The 18,250-nt window shown below is 46.3% G+C and overlaps 1 protein-coding gene across 1 annotated transcript in view; it reads right to left on the reverse strand.

Moving 5' to 3' along the window:
- LOC133359591 (tumor necrosis factor receptor superfamily member 6-like) overlaps positions 1-11,490 on the reverse strand; it is a 65,671-nt gene extending 54,181 nt beyond the window's left edge. Inside the window, exon 1 of the mRNA XM_061578044.1 lies at positions 11,333-11,490. Within this exon, the coding sequence (XP_061434028.1) occupies positions 11,333-11,383 (51 nt within the window). The 5' untranslated portion in view covers positions 11,384-11,490. The remainder of the gene's footprint in view (positions 1-11,332) is intronic.
- Between the last annotated feature and the right edge of the window lie 6,760 nt (positions 11,491-18,250).

Here is an 18,250-nt window from a genome sequence, read left to right on the forward strand (position 1 = left end):
ATGACATAACAACTGTCTGGACCAAAAAATGGGTTTCGCAGGAATGAAAGGATGCCCTGGTGGTCCCCCCCCCTCTCTTTAAGAAGGGGGACCCCACACAGACTGTAACAACTACAGGGGCATATCAGATATTCTATTCTCATATTTTGGTACTGGCAAAGGAGGTCCCATAATGTGGGATGGCTCTCTGTTTGTTCAGACACGCACAGACATGCCCCTTGTCGCTATGAACCTGCCAGCTATAAACTATACACGGCCAAATACTATGAACGCATGGAGATACATAGAAACTCAAATACACAGACCCATATAGATTACATGTAGAGACCTCTACTAAAACTAAACGATCTTTTATTTTACCAGGTAAGACCCCACTGAGCTATGTAGCTCTTTATCAGAAGCGACCTGGCCACCATCACGTAGTGATAGCAGTTCAACCACGTGGCTGATATCATCATCATCATCACGTGGAAATGTATTGAAGTCAAATACTCTAAACGCATGACGTTGATTGTAAATCTGGAGGGGAAAAACCGGAGGACCCGGAGAAAAATCTACGCAGTGACCACCACGGGGATAGAGAGACGCAGACTCCAGATATGCAGCTGCAGGCATTGTCAGGGTCTGGATTGGAACCCACGACCTCCTGCGTACCAGGCGAGGGAGTTAACATCTACTCTTAGGTTTTTTCCGTAAAGTCACGTAGGTAAAAAATAAAATTCAAATTAATAAAAGTAATAATATAAGAAAAAAAATGATTTATTATATTACAATATAATATTATTTTATTTCTATTATTGCTTTTATTAATTTTATTTTTTACCTACGTGACTTTACCGAAAAAACCTAAGAGTATGATTCCTTGCAGTCACGAAAGCTTCAAATCTAGAATGAATAATACATGTTTATGTATTCGTTACCCTTGTACAAGTAACCAACCCTACCAGGCTAGGGAGTTAATATCTCACAGCCACAACGGCGATGGACAGTCAATGATTCTAGATTTGAAGCTTTCGTGACTGCAAGGATTCATATTCTTAGGTTTTTTCGGTAAAGTTACGTAGGTAAAAAAAAATTAAAATTAATAAAATAAAAATAAAAATAACGACGTTTCGGAGGCAACACAAGCTTCCGTCTTCAGGTGGAACCGTCACAGCCCGACAGCTGTCGGTTTTTATTTTACTTTTATTTTAATTTTTTTACCTACATGGTGACTTTACCGACAAAACCTAAGAATATGACAGTCAAGGATGTTAACGTGCGGCAACAAGACAAAGAGGTAGAGGAAGTGAAGAGATGGAGGCAGTTTCACTTTTTCTCATTCCCTGCTTCCCTTTTCTATTCATTGTGGTGCCACGGTTGCTACGAGACGTTAACCCCCTCGGCCGGTGTGCAGGAGGGCGTGGGTTCGATCCCGTGACCCTGACTATGCCTGCTGCTGCTGCTGTATATTTGTAGTAAATGTCTTTCTCTCCCCGCGCTGGTCCCTGGGTGGATTTTTCTCACGGTCCTTCGGTTAAGTCACGTAGAAGGGAAGTAATAAAATAATAAAAGTAAAACATAAAAAAAAAATATTATATTTAAAATTATATTATTTAATTATATTTTATTATTGTATTATTTCTCTTCTACGTGACTTTGCCGAAAGAACCAAGAAGATGAATCCCTGCAGTCACGAAAGCTTTAAATCGAAATTTAGGTCCTCCGGTTTTTCCCCTCCACATTTAGAATCAACGTCTCTGAATCTTTAAATTGTTATGGGCGCCTCTGAGGGTCTCTGCGGTTGTTTATGAGTCTGTAGAATCGTGCTTTTTGAGTATTTGTGATAACCAAGCCGATTCTACAGAGTAAGAGCCAGAGGTCGCAAACGGATACCCGATACCCGTACCCTACCCGATACCCGGCTATCCGTACCCGGCCGCTTCCTATTACTGCACTGTACACCGATTGCATCATCGCCGCCACAGCCATCACCACCACTACCATCACCACCACTACCATCACCACTACATCCACTACAACCATTACTACCATCATCACTACAACCACCACAACCACCACAACCATTACTACCACCATCACCATCACTACCATCACCACCACAACCACCACTACCATCACTACCATCACCACCACTATAACCATCACTACCATCATCACCATAACCACCACTACCATCACCACCACTACTACCATCACCACCACAACCACCACTACCATCACCACCACTACAACCATCACTACCATCATCACCATAACCATCACTATCATCACCACCACAACCATTACTACCACCATCACCATCACCACCACAACTACCATCACTACCATCACCACTACCATCACCATCACCACCACAACCACCACTACCATCACCACCACTACAACCATCACTACCATCATCACCATAACCACCACTACCATCACCACCATAACCATCACTACCATCACCACCACAACCATTACCATCACCACCACAACTACCATCACAACCATCACTAACATCACCTCCATCACCATCACTACTATCACCACCATAACCATTACTACCATCACCACCATAACCACCACTACCATCACCACCATAACCATCACTACCATCACAACCACCACAACCATTATTACCATCACCACCATCACCACCACAACCATCACCACCACTACAACCATCACTAACATCACCTCCATCACCATCACTACTATCACCACCATAACCATTACTACCATCACCACCATCACCACAACCATCACTACCATCACCACCACTAGAACCATCACTAACATCACCTCCATCACCATCACTAACATCACCACCATAACCATCTGGGCATCTACCCAAGGGCACGGAAATTCCCCTTTTACAAAGTAAATGTCCCTTTCACAATGAGGACTCGATTTTTCGTGCATGTGCCAGATCGCGTAAATATAAAAATGCGTGTCGTGAAACTCAACACCACCATCATCACCACCACCGTCACAACCACCACTCGACAGAGCCAATCAGTAAACGAAAGGTGGCCAAATTAGTGAGTTAAGCATACTAACCGGTGTGTGTTGGGAGAGGAGTAAACCCACAACATCCCACAGGGTCCTGGGATCGAACCCATGCCCTCCTGCGTACCAGGCGAGGTAGTTAACAGATGCTAGCAACCGGTGGTGCCCGACAAAGTCCGGTGGTTTCCTTTGATATCCTAAAACAAACAGTGGATCGTATTTCCATAGCAATCTGCAATTCTTTGTTGATTGTATCCACGTAAGCCAGCTGCCACAGAGCAGTTTTTTCAGGTGAGTGTCATTACTAAAAACTAAACGATGTTTATTTTTACCAGGTAAATTCCCGACGAGCTGTGTAGCTCTTATTCACAAACCACCTGGCCAACACAAATTACATATCGAGCCAAGTGGCTGATATCATCATCACGTCGAAATGTATAGCAGCAGCCAATTGCTCATGCCGATTAAAAATGTACGAGGAAAACCCGGAGGATCCGGATTGTGAGTCTACGGCTCTCCGTATGGTGAGTCAATGGTGACTTTCAAACTCACCGCATCTGAAAGAACCTGGTTTCAGCAAGGTCAAATTTGGGCAGCTGAAACCGGGATTTGACACCAATAGCATGGAACCACTTTCCTGACCCCTCTAAGCTGCCCGGTCACCTCTATGCTATTTTGGCGATACAAGCAATCTCAGACTTACGAACATCCACCCTTATGAACAATCACACTTACGAACACTGGTGTACTGCCAATGCGTTCGTATATACAGGATGCTTGGAAAAAATGTGAACATCTTCTTGGTTCTTTAGGTAAAGTCACGTAGAAGGGAAATAATAAAGAAGACGAATCCCTGTAGTCACGAAAGCTTTAAATCGAAATTTAAAATGTGAACACTTCTGAGAATTTGCAACAACGCCACAAGAAATGTGCCTCTGGGCTCTAGAGATCACCTGGAGAAGATTCCAGGCGTGCTTGACGATGATGGCGAACACGTGGAGACTGTTTGACTGTTTGAAAGATATTAACATTGCATTTGTTACCATGTTACAGTGTATTTAGTATCCGTTCTTTTTCCATGAAAAACGATAGTTCCATGAAAAACGATAGTTCCGTCTAAGTGTAAAAAAATTTTCGAAGCAACCTGTATATCTTCTCGGTTCTTTCGGTAAAGTCACGTAGAAGGGAAATAATAAAATAATAAAACATAATAAAATTATTCTCACGACGTTTCGGCCACAACGCAAGCAGCCGTCCTCAGGTGAAGAACAGGTCTGTCGGGGAGACAGCGTCTGAATATGTTGTTTTTACCCTTTCTGGCAGTAATGAAACAGGAGTTGTGTTAAGATCTTCAAACATCCAAATCGATGATACAGCTTTTGCAAGGAATCAAGTTACTGCCGCATTCACCACGCACGGTACTCGTGGCAAAACATGCAAACGAACAATGGCTCTGATAATAAATGATGCATTGTCTTTGAAACATTGGCCAACACCAGGGACCGCAGCCATCTTTACGGCCTCGTCTGACCATCAGTGTCAGACCAGAGAGCAATGGCAAAAGGCGAAGAGTACAGAGACAACGCCAAATAGCAGAGGACTCATAGCTCGGGTCAAGCTGTGACATATCTATGGGATAACCTATCTGCCAGCTGTATCAAAATTATGAAAAATAGGAATAGGTTTAATTTTCGATTTAAAGCTTTCGTGACTGCGTGGATTCATCTTGGTTCTTTCGGTAAAGTCACGTAGAAGGGAAATAATAAAATAATAAAAAAAAAACAATAAAATACAATTCTCACGACGTTTCGGCCACAACGCAAGCAGCCTTTCTCAGGTGAAGAACAGGTCTGTCGGAAAGACAGCGTCTGAATGAACACCACCAAGACAGACGCTGTCTTTCCGACAGACCTATTCTTCACCTGAGGACGGCTGCTTGCGTTGTGGCCGAAACGTCGTGAGAATTGTATTTTAATTATTTTATTATATCCCTTCTACGTGACTTTACCGAAAGAACCAAGAAGAGGAATAGGTTTGTTTACCCTTTCTGACAATAAAACAGTTGTTGTCTTACTACTGTAGTAAGTATATATGGAGGCTTGACGACAGGATCGGAGGCACACTTATTTATTACACCAACACAGTTGTACAGGTCACTTGGCTACAGGGATTCTCGACAGCTAACCCCTCTAGCCTATACCAACTCCTCCACTACGGGACTAGGGGAGGCTATCTGTCCCAGCTTGGTTAAGCTGGGATCCCGGCTCCCTGAGTCACCAGACCAGCTTCGTCTGGGCTCTCGGGGCCACGCCACCGGCTTGCCCTGGTCGGCCCTTATAAGGACAGCGAGCCAGGGGAGCTCTGGGGCCTACACTAGCAGGTCTTCCGTCTTCTCTGGTTATAGCTGAGTCCCGACTCCCGAGCCTTTCGGCTCATCACCTTTTATAGGACTCGCCCCCAAGGGGGGGCCCGTGGGGGATTCACATGCGGACGTCGGTGCGAGCGCCACCCTTGTGTACGGCCGTAACCCCGCCCCTTGTGTTTGTTGGCCATCCGTGGCCATGCATAATCACACCTCAACATTCGTAGACATGCGCAATTACACCTCTACACTACGTTAACCAACACAGTGATTGTGGCGATCATGCTAACAAACCATGCTCTGATTATAATATACGTGTTGTCTCTGAAACTGATTGGCCTACACCGTATACACCATATATTTGAAAATGTTGGTAGAAGATTATGACCTCTAACATACCTGTCAACCCTTTACCTTATTACAGACCATTTCAGACCTTATTGGTCATCCCGTGCCCTTGAAAAATCTCAATGTTCATCCTACAAAGTCCCATCACAAGGGAGAAACACAAACAAAGACACATATTTTTGTGCCCATATTGAAACGGCTGTACGCCATAAAGGCTTGAAAACTCAATTTCCCCTGTACAAGAGAATCCGGGGTAAACCGTATGGGTTGACAGCTATGCTCTAATGCAGTGGTTCTTAACCTTTTTGGAGGTACCGAACCCCACCAGTTTCATATGCGCATTCACCGAACCCTTATTAATTGGACAAATAAAATATGATTTTTTCAAATTCAAAACATAGGTATATGTTTTACTGGTGCACAATCATATGAGTCGGGTGTGTGTCTTAACCTCCGCCGAAACCCCTGAGACTGACTCACCGAACCCCTGGGGTTCGATCGAACCCAGGTTAAGAACCACTGCTCTAATGTATATGTAGTGCCAATAACTCCCAAGGGATCCCAGGCTACTGTTCAAGATGACGTCACGAACGAAAGGAAAGAGGGCGGGGCGTGAGAGTTTGGGAACTCTCAGGGGGGGTGGGGGGTGACGTCACCGGAAGAGGCGGGGCTGTGGGGAGCAGCTTCCTGGTGGGATTTGGAGTGGAGTGGTCGCATGCCAGAGGTCGCAAACGGGTTTTGATTCCTTACCCGTACCCGGCCGCACCAGGGTCGCAATTGGGTACCCGTACCCGGCCGTTCCCTACCCGTACCCTACCCAAAATGAGTGACAAATGGTGACTCACCAGTGACTCACGGCCTACCCGTACCTGGCCGCACCAGGGTCGCAAACGGCTACCCGTACCCGTACCCAGCCGGGTACGGGTAGCCGGGTAGGGTACGGGTATCGGGTACCCGGTTGCGACCTCTGTCGCACGCGGCATGTGACACGTGGGCTGAATAAAGAGAAGTTGTGTCGTCTCAATCTTCATCTGGTGGACTCCTTACATATTTCAGTCTAACACCTAGGAGGCTTTTAAGACCAATATTCATCATAGAGGTGATCGCGTAAATATATAAATGTGTCGTTAAATCCGCCACCACCCGACACAGCCAATTAGTAAGGTTCATCACGTAAACAGAACGTGCCAATTCGTTACTAGTACAGCACACCGGTGTGTAAATGTTGTGGCTTTGCTCTGCAACACATTACTACGAGTGTTGTATATACAATGTAAGAGTGTATATACAATGTAAGAGTGTAGATACAATGTATATAAATGTACATACATGTTTAATAAAGTACAGTACTGTCGAGTTCATTTTTCAGTAACCATCGGTAGCATCCAGGTCAGATAGAACACCTGAGATGATTTTGGTCACATGCCCTCAAATCCACCACTGGTGTGGTGGCAAGCGGTGCAATTCCACTCCTCGCTTCCCGCCCCGTGCGCATGCAGTGAACATAGCGAGTGGCAAAGTGTTGAGTGCGAATCGGGGGGTCCGCGTACCCCGAGACCTGACCTGCACTGTGCCATTTGTCATCGCGAAACAAACCCGTTCGACGAAAACAATAAGTAAGAATTACCCCGTTGCCTGAAGTTGGGGCCGGTGTGTCTGGCATGTATGTATCCACTCGCGAACGAATGACGAGGCGACCGGCTGTGATGATTCACAAACTGTGGATTAGAGGGGGATCCCACCCCCCCACCCAAGTGGGGAATTATTTGAAAAAAGTCCGGAAAAGTTTTGGCCGTTTTAACAAGAAGTCATAAAATTTCACCCCTTGAGATCGTGCCAACAGATCCACGAAACTATGTAAATGTTTGTATTTTACCAGGTAAGGCCCACTGAGCTATGTAGATATGTTTTCCCCGAAGTGACTTGGCCATCACAAATGAAAGCTCAACGAAGTGACTTATATATTCATCATCATCATCATTGTCGTCGTGTCGAAACTTCTAACAGAAGCCAAATAACTCGAAACTCATGATCCACAGAGACCCCAGAGACACAGAGACCCGCAGACTCACACAGACTCCAAACACTCACACAAAAACCCACAGACTCACACAGAGACCCACAGACAGCAACAACTGCCATTCACCAAGTAGCGGTGATGTCACCGCGGTGCTTGTGCCAGGCTATGTGCACTTTATGGCCACGTGAAGTGTCTAACACCCGTTGGCAGGAGGTCCTGGGACAGAACCTGCAGGTGCCATGGGTTGACTTACTGAGATGACTGACCAAAGCACCACCTGTACCCCGAGCTCTCTGCCCTCCATTGTTGCTGGAGGGTGACTCCCTCCAACTGCCCAGTAGCAGTGTCCTTCACGAGTCTCCTCCATGGAGGCCGATCTTGACACCACTGGTACCGGTCATCGGCAAGTCCACTCAGCTCTACATTCTCTTGTACCACATCACTCCATCTCTTCTGTAGCCCGTGCCGCGCCCACTTACCCCCCTCTATGCGGCCGAACAAAAGCTGTTTCGGCATGCAGTGGGGCCCGGTTAAACCCCAGACGGATCGGAGGCAGGCCAGCCTGAATGTTTCTAACCGGTGAATACTTTCCATTATGGGAGGTTTCACAAGCATAGAGAAGGGAGGGCATAACTATGGCCGAGAAGACCCAAAGCATCGTTCGGAGCGACAGACAGGTAGCGTCCACACAGCATTATGCAGACGATGAACAGATAATGCTGCTCAACTGATTCGGAGTGAGACCTCTCCTGTCAAATTGGAACTGGTCATGAGCACACTGCCCAGGTATGGGAAACTCTGCACTCTCTCCACTACTGCCCCATCACCGATTGGGAGTTGTGGGGGTGGAGTGTCCGATAGTACAAAATACCCAGGCAGGTGCTTAGTTTTGGTGGGGCTGATGGCAAAACCTTATCTCTTAGTGGCACGCTCCAGGTTTGAGCAGCAGCACCTCCAACTCCTCAGAGTGAGCAGCAATCACCAGATCATCAGTTTACGTAACATGGTTGACCAATAGGGAGCAATCGCTCAATGGCACCCGAACATCCATCAGCCTCCCATTGTTTCTGTATCAGATAGAATTCCTCTGGTACAGCCATGAAAAGCTTCTTGAACTACGTGGTCAAAAATATGTTAAATAATGTAGGTGCCAGAGGAGATCCCGGCCATGCAGATTTACCTGGGCCTGCGCACCATCATGAAGGTCCTAATGATTGTGAGCAGAGAGTCAGGGACTCCAAAAGCACAAAGAACAACCCAGAGCTCAGGGCTATTGATGGTGTCATAGGCCTTGACCAGGTCAATACAGCAGAGATGTAGGTCCTGTTGGAATTCCCTACACTTCTGCTGGAGCAAACAGACAAAAACAACTGTTATGTGTGCAGGACCGCCCTGGCCTGAAACCAAATTGGGGCTCAGCGTGCCTGGCAAGGCGATTTCGAATAATCCTTGCAGGACCTTTCCCGACACACTGAGGAGGGAGATGCCCCTGTAGTTGTTACAGTCTGTGCGGTCCCCCTTCTTAAAGAGGAGGACAACCAGGGCATCCTTCCAATCCTGCAGGATTCATCCAGTGGTCCACACTGTTATGATGAGAATAGGTTTGTTTCCCCTTTTTTCTGGCAACAAAACAACCCTTTCACAAGGAATCATGTCTGCATTAACCACAATACTTGTGGTCAGAATGCAAACAAAAAAAACACACTCTGATAATATATGCATTGTCTTTGAAACCGATTGGTCCACACCAGAGACAGCTTTCTTTTGAACCTCGTCTCAAACGGTTAGACCAGAGGATGCCAAAAGGCATACAGCACAAAGACAAAGCACTATCAGAGTAATGAGAGCTCGGGTTGAGCATCTACATCATGGGACCTCTTTTGCCAGTACCAAAATATTTGAATAGGTTTTCCCCCTATTTTGGTGCTGGCAAAGGAGGTCCCATGATGTAGATGTTATGTCAGCAGTTCACTTGGGAGATCATCTCTTCCCGGCACTTTTTCTGGTCTCAGATTTTGGATCGCCTTCTGTACTTCCTCAAAAGATGGTACTTGAGCCAGCCACTCACAGGGGGTGACTATGTCTTCAAATATTTTGGGCACCGCAGCCTCAGCAGGGTCATCCCCACTTTGCCCCATGATGTTTCCAGGCTGAGGAATTTCTCATCCCCCAGGACCTCAGAAACGCTCAGGAAATAAGCAAACCTGTTACTGGGGGTCAGAGATCGGATCACCTTTCTTTCCCCTAAAGATGGTGATAGGTGTGGCTATGCAAGTTACTTTTTAATGGAGTTAAAGAGTGATTTGTGATCGCGGTCTATTGCGGCAGACTCCATCACCTCAGCAATCCGCAACCACCACCCAACCTTGCAGCACCTCACGGCTCTCCGAACCTCCGAGCGAAGGATGCGGTAAGCCTCCTGATTCTGACGTGGGATGCTGTAGATGGTGAGAGTGGGCCTGTCGCTTTTTCTTAGCCAGCCTGAACACCTGCTCTATCAGCGAGGGTCTCTGGGGAGGTCTGGACCGTGTATCCAAAGCAGCCATTGCAGCTGCATTAGCCACAGTCCTAAACCTCGCCCATTTCTCCTCGGCATCAGGAGGAGTGGGGGACGATGTCAACTCCAGCTGCAAGCGATGATGATATTCCTGCCTGCAACTTTCATCAGAGTCCAGGCCACTATGGATTTGAATGGGGTCCTAAAAAGACAAACCACCAATGCAGTGGAGGGATGGCAGATGACAAGCCGATGGTCAGCTCCATGGTAGGTCCAGCAGATATTCATCCTTGGACTCAGCACGCATCCATGATGTTGTGTGGATGTGCCGATTCCAAAACAGCGTGTTGGTAACTACAATCCCAAGGACTGCACAGAAATCTAGCCACCTCCTACGTTGTTATTGAGCTGATCTGGCCCATGCCTTCCAATCACTCCAGACCAGGTGCCAGCATCATGACCCACTGGGACATTGAAGTCACCCAACAAGATGACTCTATCCCGAAGGGCCACTTTAGCTAGCACCTGGGACAGCATCTGACTCATCGGCCTTGCCTGCATCCCTCCACTGATGTTAATCTTCGGTGGGGAGTAACCACGACCACCACTCTTTGCCTCTGGTTGATGAGAAGGCGAGCACAAAGTAGCCTGAGGCTTACAGCTTCCCACACTTTACTGCCACGCTCCCAAGCACCCTTCATATTTTATCACTATCACACACTTAGACTCACTCTCACACACACAGAGACTCGCACACAGAGACTCACTCACATACAGAGCGACTCACACACATAGACTCGCACATACAGAGACTCACAGACTCACCCACACTTAGACCCACAGACTCACACACAGACTCTCACACAGAGAATCACTCACAGAGACCCACAGCGTCACACACAGAGACTCTCACTCACACAGAGACTCACAGACTCTCACACAGAGACTCTCACACGCAGAGAATCACTATCACACACTTAGACTCACTCTCATACACAGAGACTCTCACACACACAGAGACTCACTCACACACAGAGACTCACAGACTCACCCACACAAAGACCTACAGACTCTCACACGGAGACTCTCACTCACTCACACAGAGACTCACCACGAACGCCGCGAGTAGAAGCGCAGTGATGTAATCCGGCAGTCGGGTCATCGTTGTCAATTCCTTTATAGTCGCGAGGGCATCAACCTCGACTTCATCATCGGTGGACGGGTCGACCACCGCGCAAGCGAAAGGAAGTGTCCCAGCGTAGACGTGGCTGATGTAGTTCCCCCTTGAGCAACGTGACCTCTAATACCACACCCACCATGACCACTTCACTGTGACGCAGCGCCATCTGGCGGGCTGAGTGAGTCATGGACCTAGTATTTAATTTATTATTTTCTATTTATACGTGACTTTACCGAAAGAACCAAAGAGTGGACCAAACAACTTTAAATTTCTCCTCAGAATGATCGGAATGATAATTGGTTTTTTACCCTTCTATCTGGCAACAAAACTGACACCTTTTCTTTTACAAGGAGTCATGTTTGCATAGACCACAATACCTGCAGTCGTAATGCAAAAAAAAACATAACTCTGATAAGTGCATACTTTATCAGTTATGTTTTTTGATTGCATTATGACTGCAGGTATTGTGGTCTATGCAAACATGACTCCTTGTAAAAAATGTGTCAGTTTTGTTGCCAGATAGAAGAGTAAAAAATCAATTATCATATTTTTTACTGGCAAATGAGGTTCCAATGGTGTAAATGATCGGAATGATTATCGTGTCGATGGCTGGAGGAGAAATCCGATGAGCTGTGAAGCTCTTTGTACGAAAATAAAATCACGGATGGTCCAGTGGAGTGCACGGCTCTCGGAACGTTACAACAACAACAACACGACAGGAGTGTAACAGTATAGAAGAGGTAAACAAATCACGTAAACAAATATACAAATACACGATGTGGTATGTTAGCAGGTGTAAAGCCCCACTGCGGCTGCTGTGTCGTTATATCATCATCACCAGAGAGAATCAACAGCATTTTTAAAATTTGAGTAGTACGACGTTTTTTAAGACCGGAAGCAACAGGAGAGCTTCACCATTCTTGCCCGGTGAAGCTGATTGTAATTATCAGCGAAACGTCGGACTACTCAAATTTTAAAATGCTGTTGATTCTCTCTTCAGCACACCGGTGGGCTAAAGAAGTGAATTAATTTGTCCTTTGAAAAACGTGACACATTTTTTACTGTTTGGCCGTGTCGGGTGGTGGAGGGTTACGACACAATTATAAATAACGCGATCTGACCCAAAAACCTATATTATTGCTAGTAGAGTTTTACTCATAAATTGTAAACCTAGGTGTTTTCACGTCTTTTTGGTTGCTTTACATGATAATTATAATTTATCCCCGATACAGATTTTGTTGGGGTTAGACCGCGTACATATATTAATGTGTCGTTAAACCCGCCACCAACCGACACAGCGCACAAGTGACGCCATTACATCCACCCCTCTATTTAAGGAACGAAACCAGTGGACTTCTGCCACAACTGTGGCTGTCGCCCGATAAGGCCGTTTGTGAAATACCGGCGAAACATCAAGCTAATCAAGATTGTAAATGTTCGTGGCTTGGCTGTACTTGTGCAATGACCGGTAAATGACCCCAAGCCAATGTGCAGCCTCGCGGCTATTCAAAAAGGCGAACCGAGGTCTCCGATTGGAGGAACGAGGTCTCTGCAGGGATTGGCCAGGAGGCGACGGGCTTTTGAAAGTGATTGGAGGGAAAAGCTTCGAACGAGGATAGGGCCTCATTGGCCCCCTCTATCGCCTTGTCCCACATGCCTCTCTCTGGCCAATGACCTGCTAGCAGATAGGGCTGCTACAACCCCAGATCCCCTTCTCTGCTAGCAACCGGCGCTTTGCGCCATAGTGACACCTTCCATGGCACTACATTTGTGTTAAACTTGTGATTGATGTCACAAACACCCCTGGAGACGAACTTGCGAGAATTCATCATGGAACCTCCCTTTGCCATATGCTTGGTTCTTTCGGTAAAGTTACGTAGAAGGGAAATAATAAAAATAAAACATAATAAGATAAAATTCTCACGACGTTTCGGCCACAACGCAAGCAGCCGTCCTCAGGTGAAGAACAGGTCTGTCAGAAAGACAGCGTCCTAATGAACACTTCTAAGCTTGGCAGCGTATTTTCCCTTTGTCAGTATCAAAACATAATAGGTTTTTTTCTTCTTGGTTCTTTCGGTAAAGTCACGTAGAATGGAAATAAAAAATAAAACATAATAAAATAAAATATTTTATTATGTTTTATTTTATTTTTATTATTTTATTATTTCCATTCTACGTGACTTTACCGAAAGAACCAAGAAGATGAATCCCTGCAGTCACGAAAGCTTTAAATCGAAAAATAATAGGTTTTACTGGCAGAAAGGGTGAAACCCCTATTCTTATTTTTTGATACTGGCAGGGGAGGTCCTATGATGTAGATGTTTACCCCGAGCTCTCAATGTCCTGATAGTGTCATTGTCCTTGTGCTGGTCGCCTTCTGGCGTTGTCCTCTGGTCTAACACTGCTTGAAACGAGGCTCTAAAAGTAATAATTAAAATACTTTTTTAAAAACACGCTCTAATGAAATGTACCGTACTCGTAATGCCAGAACTCCACGACTCCAGGAAGTGGCCCCGAAGCTTGCCACAACATAAGGGACCGTGGTGATTTACAGCCAACGTCAGTTGAGCGTGGACAATTAGACCCAAGCCGAAACATAACATATAAGAAGATGGTTGAAAAATATTTGAAAAATGTTTAATTATATAATATAGTATTGTCATCAGTATGACATAAGTATACGAAGTTTGCAGTTGATACCACATTGGGAAGTGGGTTCAAATTGAGTTACAAGATTTGAGGATACGACAACGACAGAGAGTGAGTTTAAAGAAAGCGTGCAAAAATATCGTTTAAAATGTTTTATTAATTTTTTTATGATAGAATATAGTGTTGTCATCGGTATGACATACGTATACCAAGTTTGCAGGCGATGCCACATTGGGAAATGGGATCAAATTGACTCCTCCCCTTCCGGATCGTTAGATCCGGCCTTCCCATACTGCCCTGCTGGCTCCATCCCCATTCACCTCGCTTCCCATTGAGGCTGCCAAGGTGAACGGTGGCCCCTCCCACAGGCCCCCCATACCGGGCTCCCATTTACGCTCGCATTACAACATTAACGTTTATCTGGAACCTTTAACATCGAATGAAGTATCCATCGCGAGAGGTTGAACTCACCAAGAGCATGCAGAGCAGTGTAGACATCACCAGCAGTCTCACCGCCCCTCCTCGTCCTGACTCATGACGGCCGCAGTGGTCGTGCATCGGGTTGAGCCTGGTTCCATTCTCCATTCGCCCGCGTGTGTATGTGTGTTTATGTGTGTGTGTGTATGTATGTGTTTGTGTGTGTGTGTGTTTGTGTGTATGTATGTAAGTGTGTGTATGTATGTGTTTGTATGTGTTTGTGTGTATGTATGTGTGTGTCTCTACGTGTGTGTATGTATGTGTGTGTATGTGTGTATGTTTGTACGTGTTTGTATGTATGTGTTTGTACGTGTATGTGTGTATTTGTGTATGTATGTGTGTACTTCTTTGGCACCGTACGTAACCAACCACGCTAATCGGAATGTGTGGGGGTGGGGGGAAGGACAACACATCGTTAGCGTCTTGACTACGTATCCCGTATCTCTCTATCTCCCTGTCTCTCTATCTCCCTGTCTCTCACTATCTCACTCTCTGTCTATCGCTCTGTCTCTATCTCTCTGTCTGTCTTTTTTTACGATCAGTGGAAACAAGAAGATGCTCGGTGTAGTCGGCACTTTGCTTCGTTCATCATTTCGTAAAAATTGTTTTAAATAATAACTTTGCTTTATGTAAACCCCCACCTCTCGCTCACTCTCTTGGTCACTCTCTCGCTCACTCTCCCGCTCACTCTCTCGCTCACTACCTCACTCTCTCTCACTACGCACAAGACAACGCGGACGGGGCAAGACGACGCAGGGTCTGGACTCACCGACAAGCGACTGGCCTTGCGCGGCGCGAGTGATCCCCAAAGCCGGCTGGCTGACTTTGCTTAGAACTAATCTGTTCACGATACACACATTCAGGGAGATTTGGGGACTTCCTACGAAAGCAATCACTCTCAGTCTCGTTCATTGATATCTGTCATCGTCACCACTCTGTGGAAATTCCGTGTGCGCATAAAACTCTCCGTGGGGGGGTGTGTGTGTCTGTGTGTGAGAGAGTGTCCATCTGCTACAGCCGAGGTGTAGCGGAATTCCAACAAGACCTATATCTTTTTCGATTTAAAGCTTTCGTGACTGCAGGGATTCATCTTCTTGGTTGTTTCGGTAAAGTCACGTAGAAGGGAAGTAAGGAGGGTCGCGCTAAGCAAGGTCTGCCTGTATATAAATAAGCAATGTTTCTGTGGCAATGTCCATGCAATTGTCCTTTCGCGAACCGTTTACTACAACGCCTCGCTGGTTGGAGTTTCAAATAAGGTCCTTGGTAGACTACAACTTTTTCAGAATGTGGCAGGGTGGTCCCCCGAAACCCATCGCGTGACCGTATTTCTCTAGTTCTCTTTTCATTACATTGGCTACTGGTCTTGAAACCATTAAAGTTTAAGAGGTTTCTACTAGTTTTCAAAGCCTTGCATGGGGCTGGCACCACCGCCATATATTCACGAGCTAATTCATCCATACACCCCCTCAAGGTCGTTAAGATCTGCAAACTAGTGACTACCCCCCACCAGGATTTCCCCTTCACGCTGTGTTCACAAAGAACAAACATCTCCCCTCTCATGCAAGCGTCTTAACAGGCTGCTACTGAGTAGCGAGTAACAGCAGCACCAGGGGTGGAATGGTCACCACCCATATTGTCATCAGTATGACATAAGTATACGAAGTTTGCAGTTGATACCACATTGGGAAGTGGGTTAAAATTGAGTTACAAGATTTGAGTATACGACAACGACAGAGAGTGAGTTCAAAGAAAGCGTGCAAAAATATCGTTTAAAATGTTTTATTTAATTTTTTTATGATAGAATATAGTGTTGTCATCAGTATGACATACGTATACCAAGTTTGCAGGCGATGCCACATTGGGAAGTGGGTTCAAATTGACTCCTCCCCTTCCGGATCGTTAGATCCGGCCTTCCCATACTGCCCTGCTGGCTCCACCCCCATTCACCTCGCTTCCCATTGGAGCCGAGGTGAACGGCGGCCCCTCCCACACGCCCCCCATACCGGGCTCCCATTCACGCTCGCACTACAACATTAACGTTTATCTGGAACCTTTAACATCGAATGAAGTATCCATCGCGAGAGGTTGAACTCACCAAGAGCAGGCAGAGCAGTGCAGACATGACTAGCAGTCTCACCGCCCCTCCTCGTCCTGACTCATGGCGGCCGCAGTGGTTGTGCATCGGGTTGAGCCTGGCTCCATTCTCCATTCGCCCGCGTGTGTTTGTGTGTGTATGTGTTTGTGTGTATGTGTGTGTGTATGTATGTAAGTGTGTGTATGTAAGTGTGTATGTATGTGTGTATGTATGTGTGTATGTATATGTGTTTGTGTGTGTGTATATGTGTGTGTTTGTATGTACGTGTGTATGTATGTTTGTGTATATGTGTGTATGTATGTGTGTATGTATGTGTATATGTGTGTGTGTATGTATGTGGGTTTCTGTGAGCCGTGTCTCTATCAGTGTCTGTGGGTCTCTTTAGGTCTATGGGTGTCTCTGGGTCTCCGCGGGTTTCTATGGGTCTCTTATGTAATGTGTGTGTATTTGTGTATGTGTGCTTCTTTGGCACCGTATGTCACCAACTACGCTAATCGGAGTGTGTGTGGGTGGGGGGAAGGACAACAAATCGTTAGCGTCTTGACTACGTATCTCTCTGTATCTCTATCTCCCTGTCTCTCTTGCTCTCTCACTATCTCACTCTGTCTATCTGTCTCTGTCTACCTGTCTCTCCTTTTTACGATCAGAGGAAACAAGAAGATGCTCGGCGTATTCGGCACTTTGCTTCGTTCATAATTTAGTTTTTTTGTTATGCTTTGCTTTATGTAACCCCCCCCCCTTTTTAAATGAAAGATTTAACACAATATTTTTTGCTCTGCTCTCCTTACCCCCCTTCCTTTTCTCTCTACCCCCCTCTCTGCCCCCCCCTCTCTCTGTACCCCCTCTCTACTCCCTCTCGCTCTCTCTCTTGCTCACTCTCTCTCACCATTTCTCTCTCTATCTCCCTGTCTCTCTGTCACTATCTCACTCTCTCTCTCTGTCTATCTCTCTGTCTCTCTGTCACTATCTCACTCTGTCTATCTCTCTGTCTCTCTGTCACTCACTCTCTCTCGCTACGCACGAGACAACGCGGACGGGGCGAGACAACGCGGACGGGGCAAGACGACGCAGGGTCTGGACTCACCGACAAGCGACTGGCCTTGCGCGGCGCGAGTGATCCCCATAGCCGGCTGGCTAACTATGCTTAGAACTAATCAGTTCACGATAAACACATTTAGGGAGATTTGGGGACTTCCAACGAAACCAATCACTCTCAGTTTCGTTCAATGATATCTGTCATCGTCACCACTCTGTGGAAATTCCATGTGCGCATAAAACTCTCCGTGGGTGTGTGTGTGTGAGAGTGTGTCCATCTGCTACAGCCGAGGTGTAGCTGAATTCCAACAAGACCTACATCTCTGCTTTATTGACCTGGTCAAGGGCTGTGATACCATCAGTCGGCCTGGGCTCTGGGTTGTTCTTTGAGCTTTCGGAGTCCCTGACCCTCTGCTCATGAATATCGCTGATGTGGCAGTTGTGGAGAGAGTGGAGAGTTTCCCATACCTGGTCAGTGTGCTCATGAACGGCTCCGGTTTAACAGCAGAAGTCTCACTCAGAATCAGTCGAGCGGCATTTTCTTTTCATCAGTTGCGTAACGCTGCGTGGAAGCTACCTGGTCTGTCGCTCCA

This window comes from Lethenteron reissneri, chromosome 65, assembly GCF_015708825.2.
Source record: "Lethenteron reissneri isolate LAM-NWPU_2019-01 chromosome 65, ASM1570882v1, whole genome shotgun sequence".
Lineage (NCBI taxonomy): Eukaryota > Metazoa > Chordata > Hyperoartia > Petromyzontiformes > Petromyzontidae > Lethenteron > Lethenteron reissneri.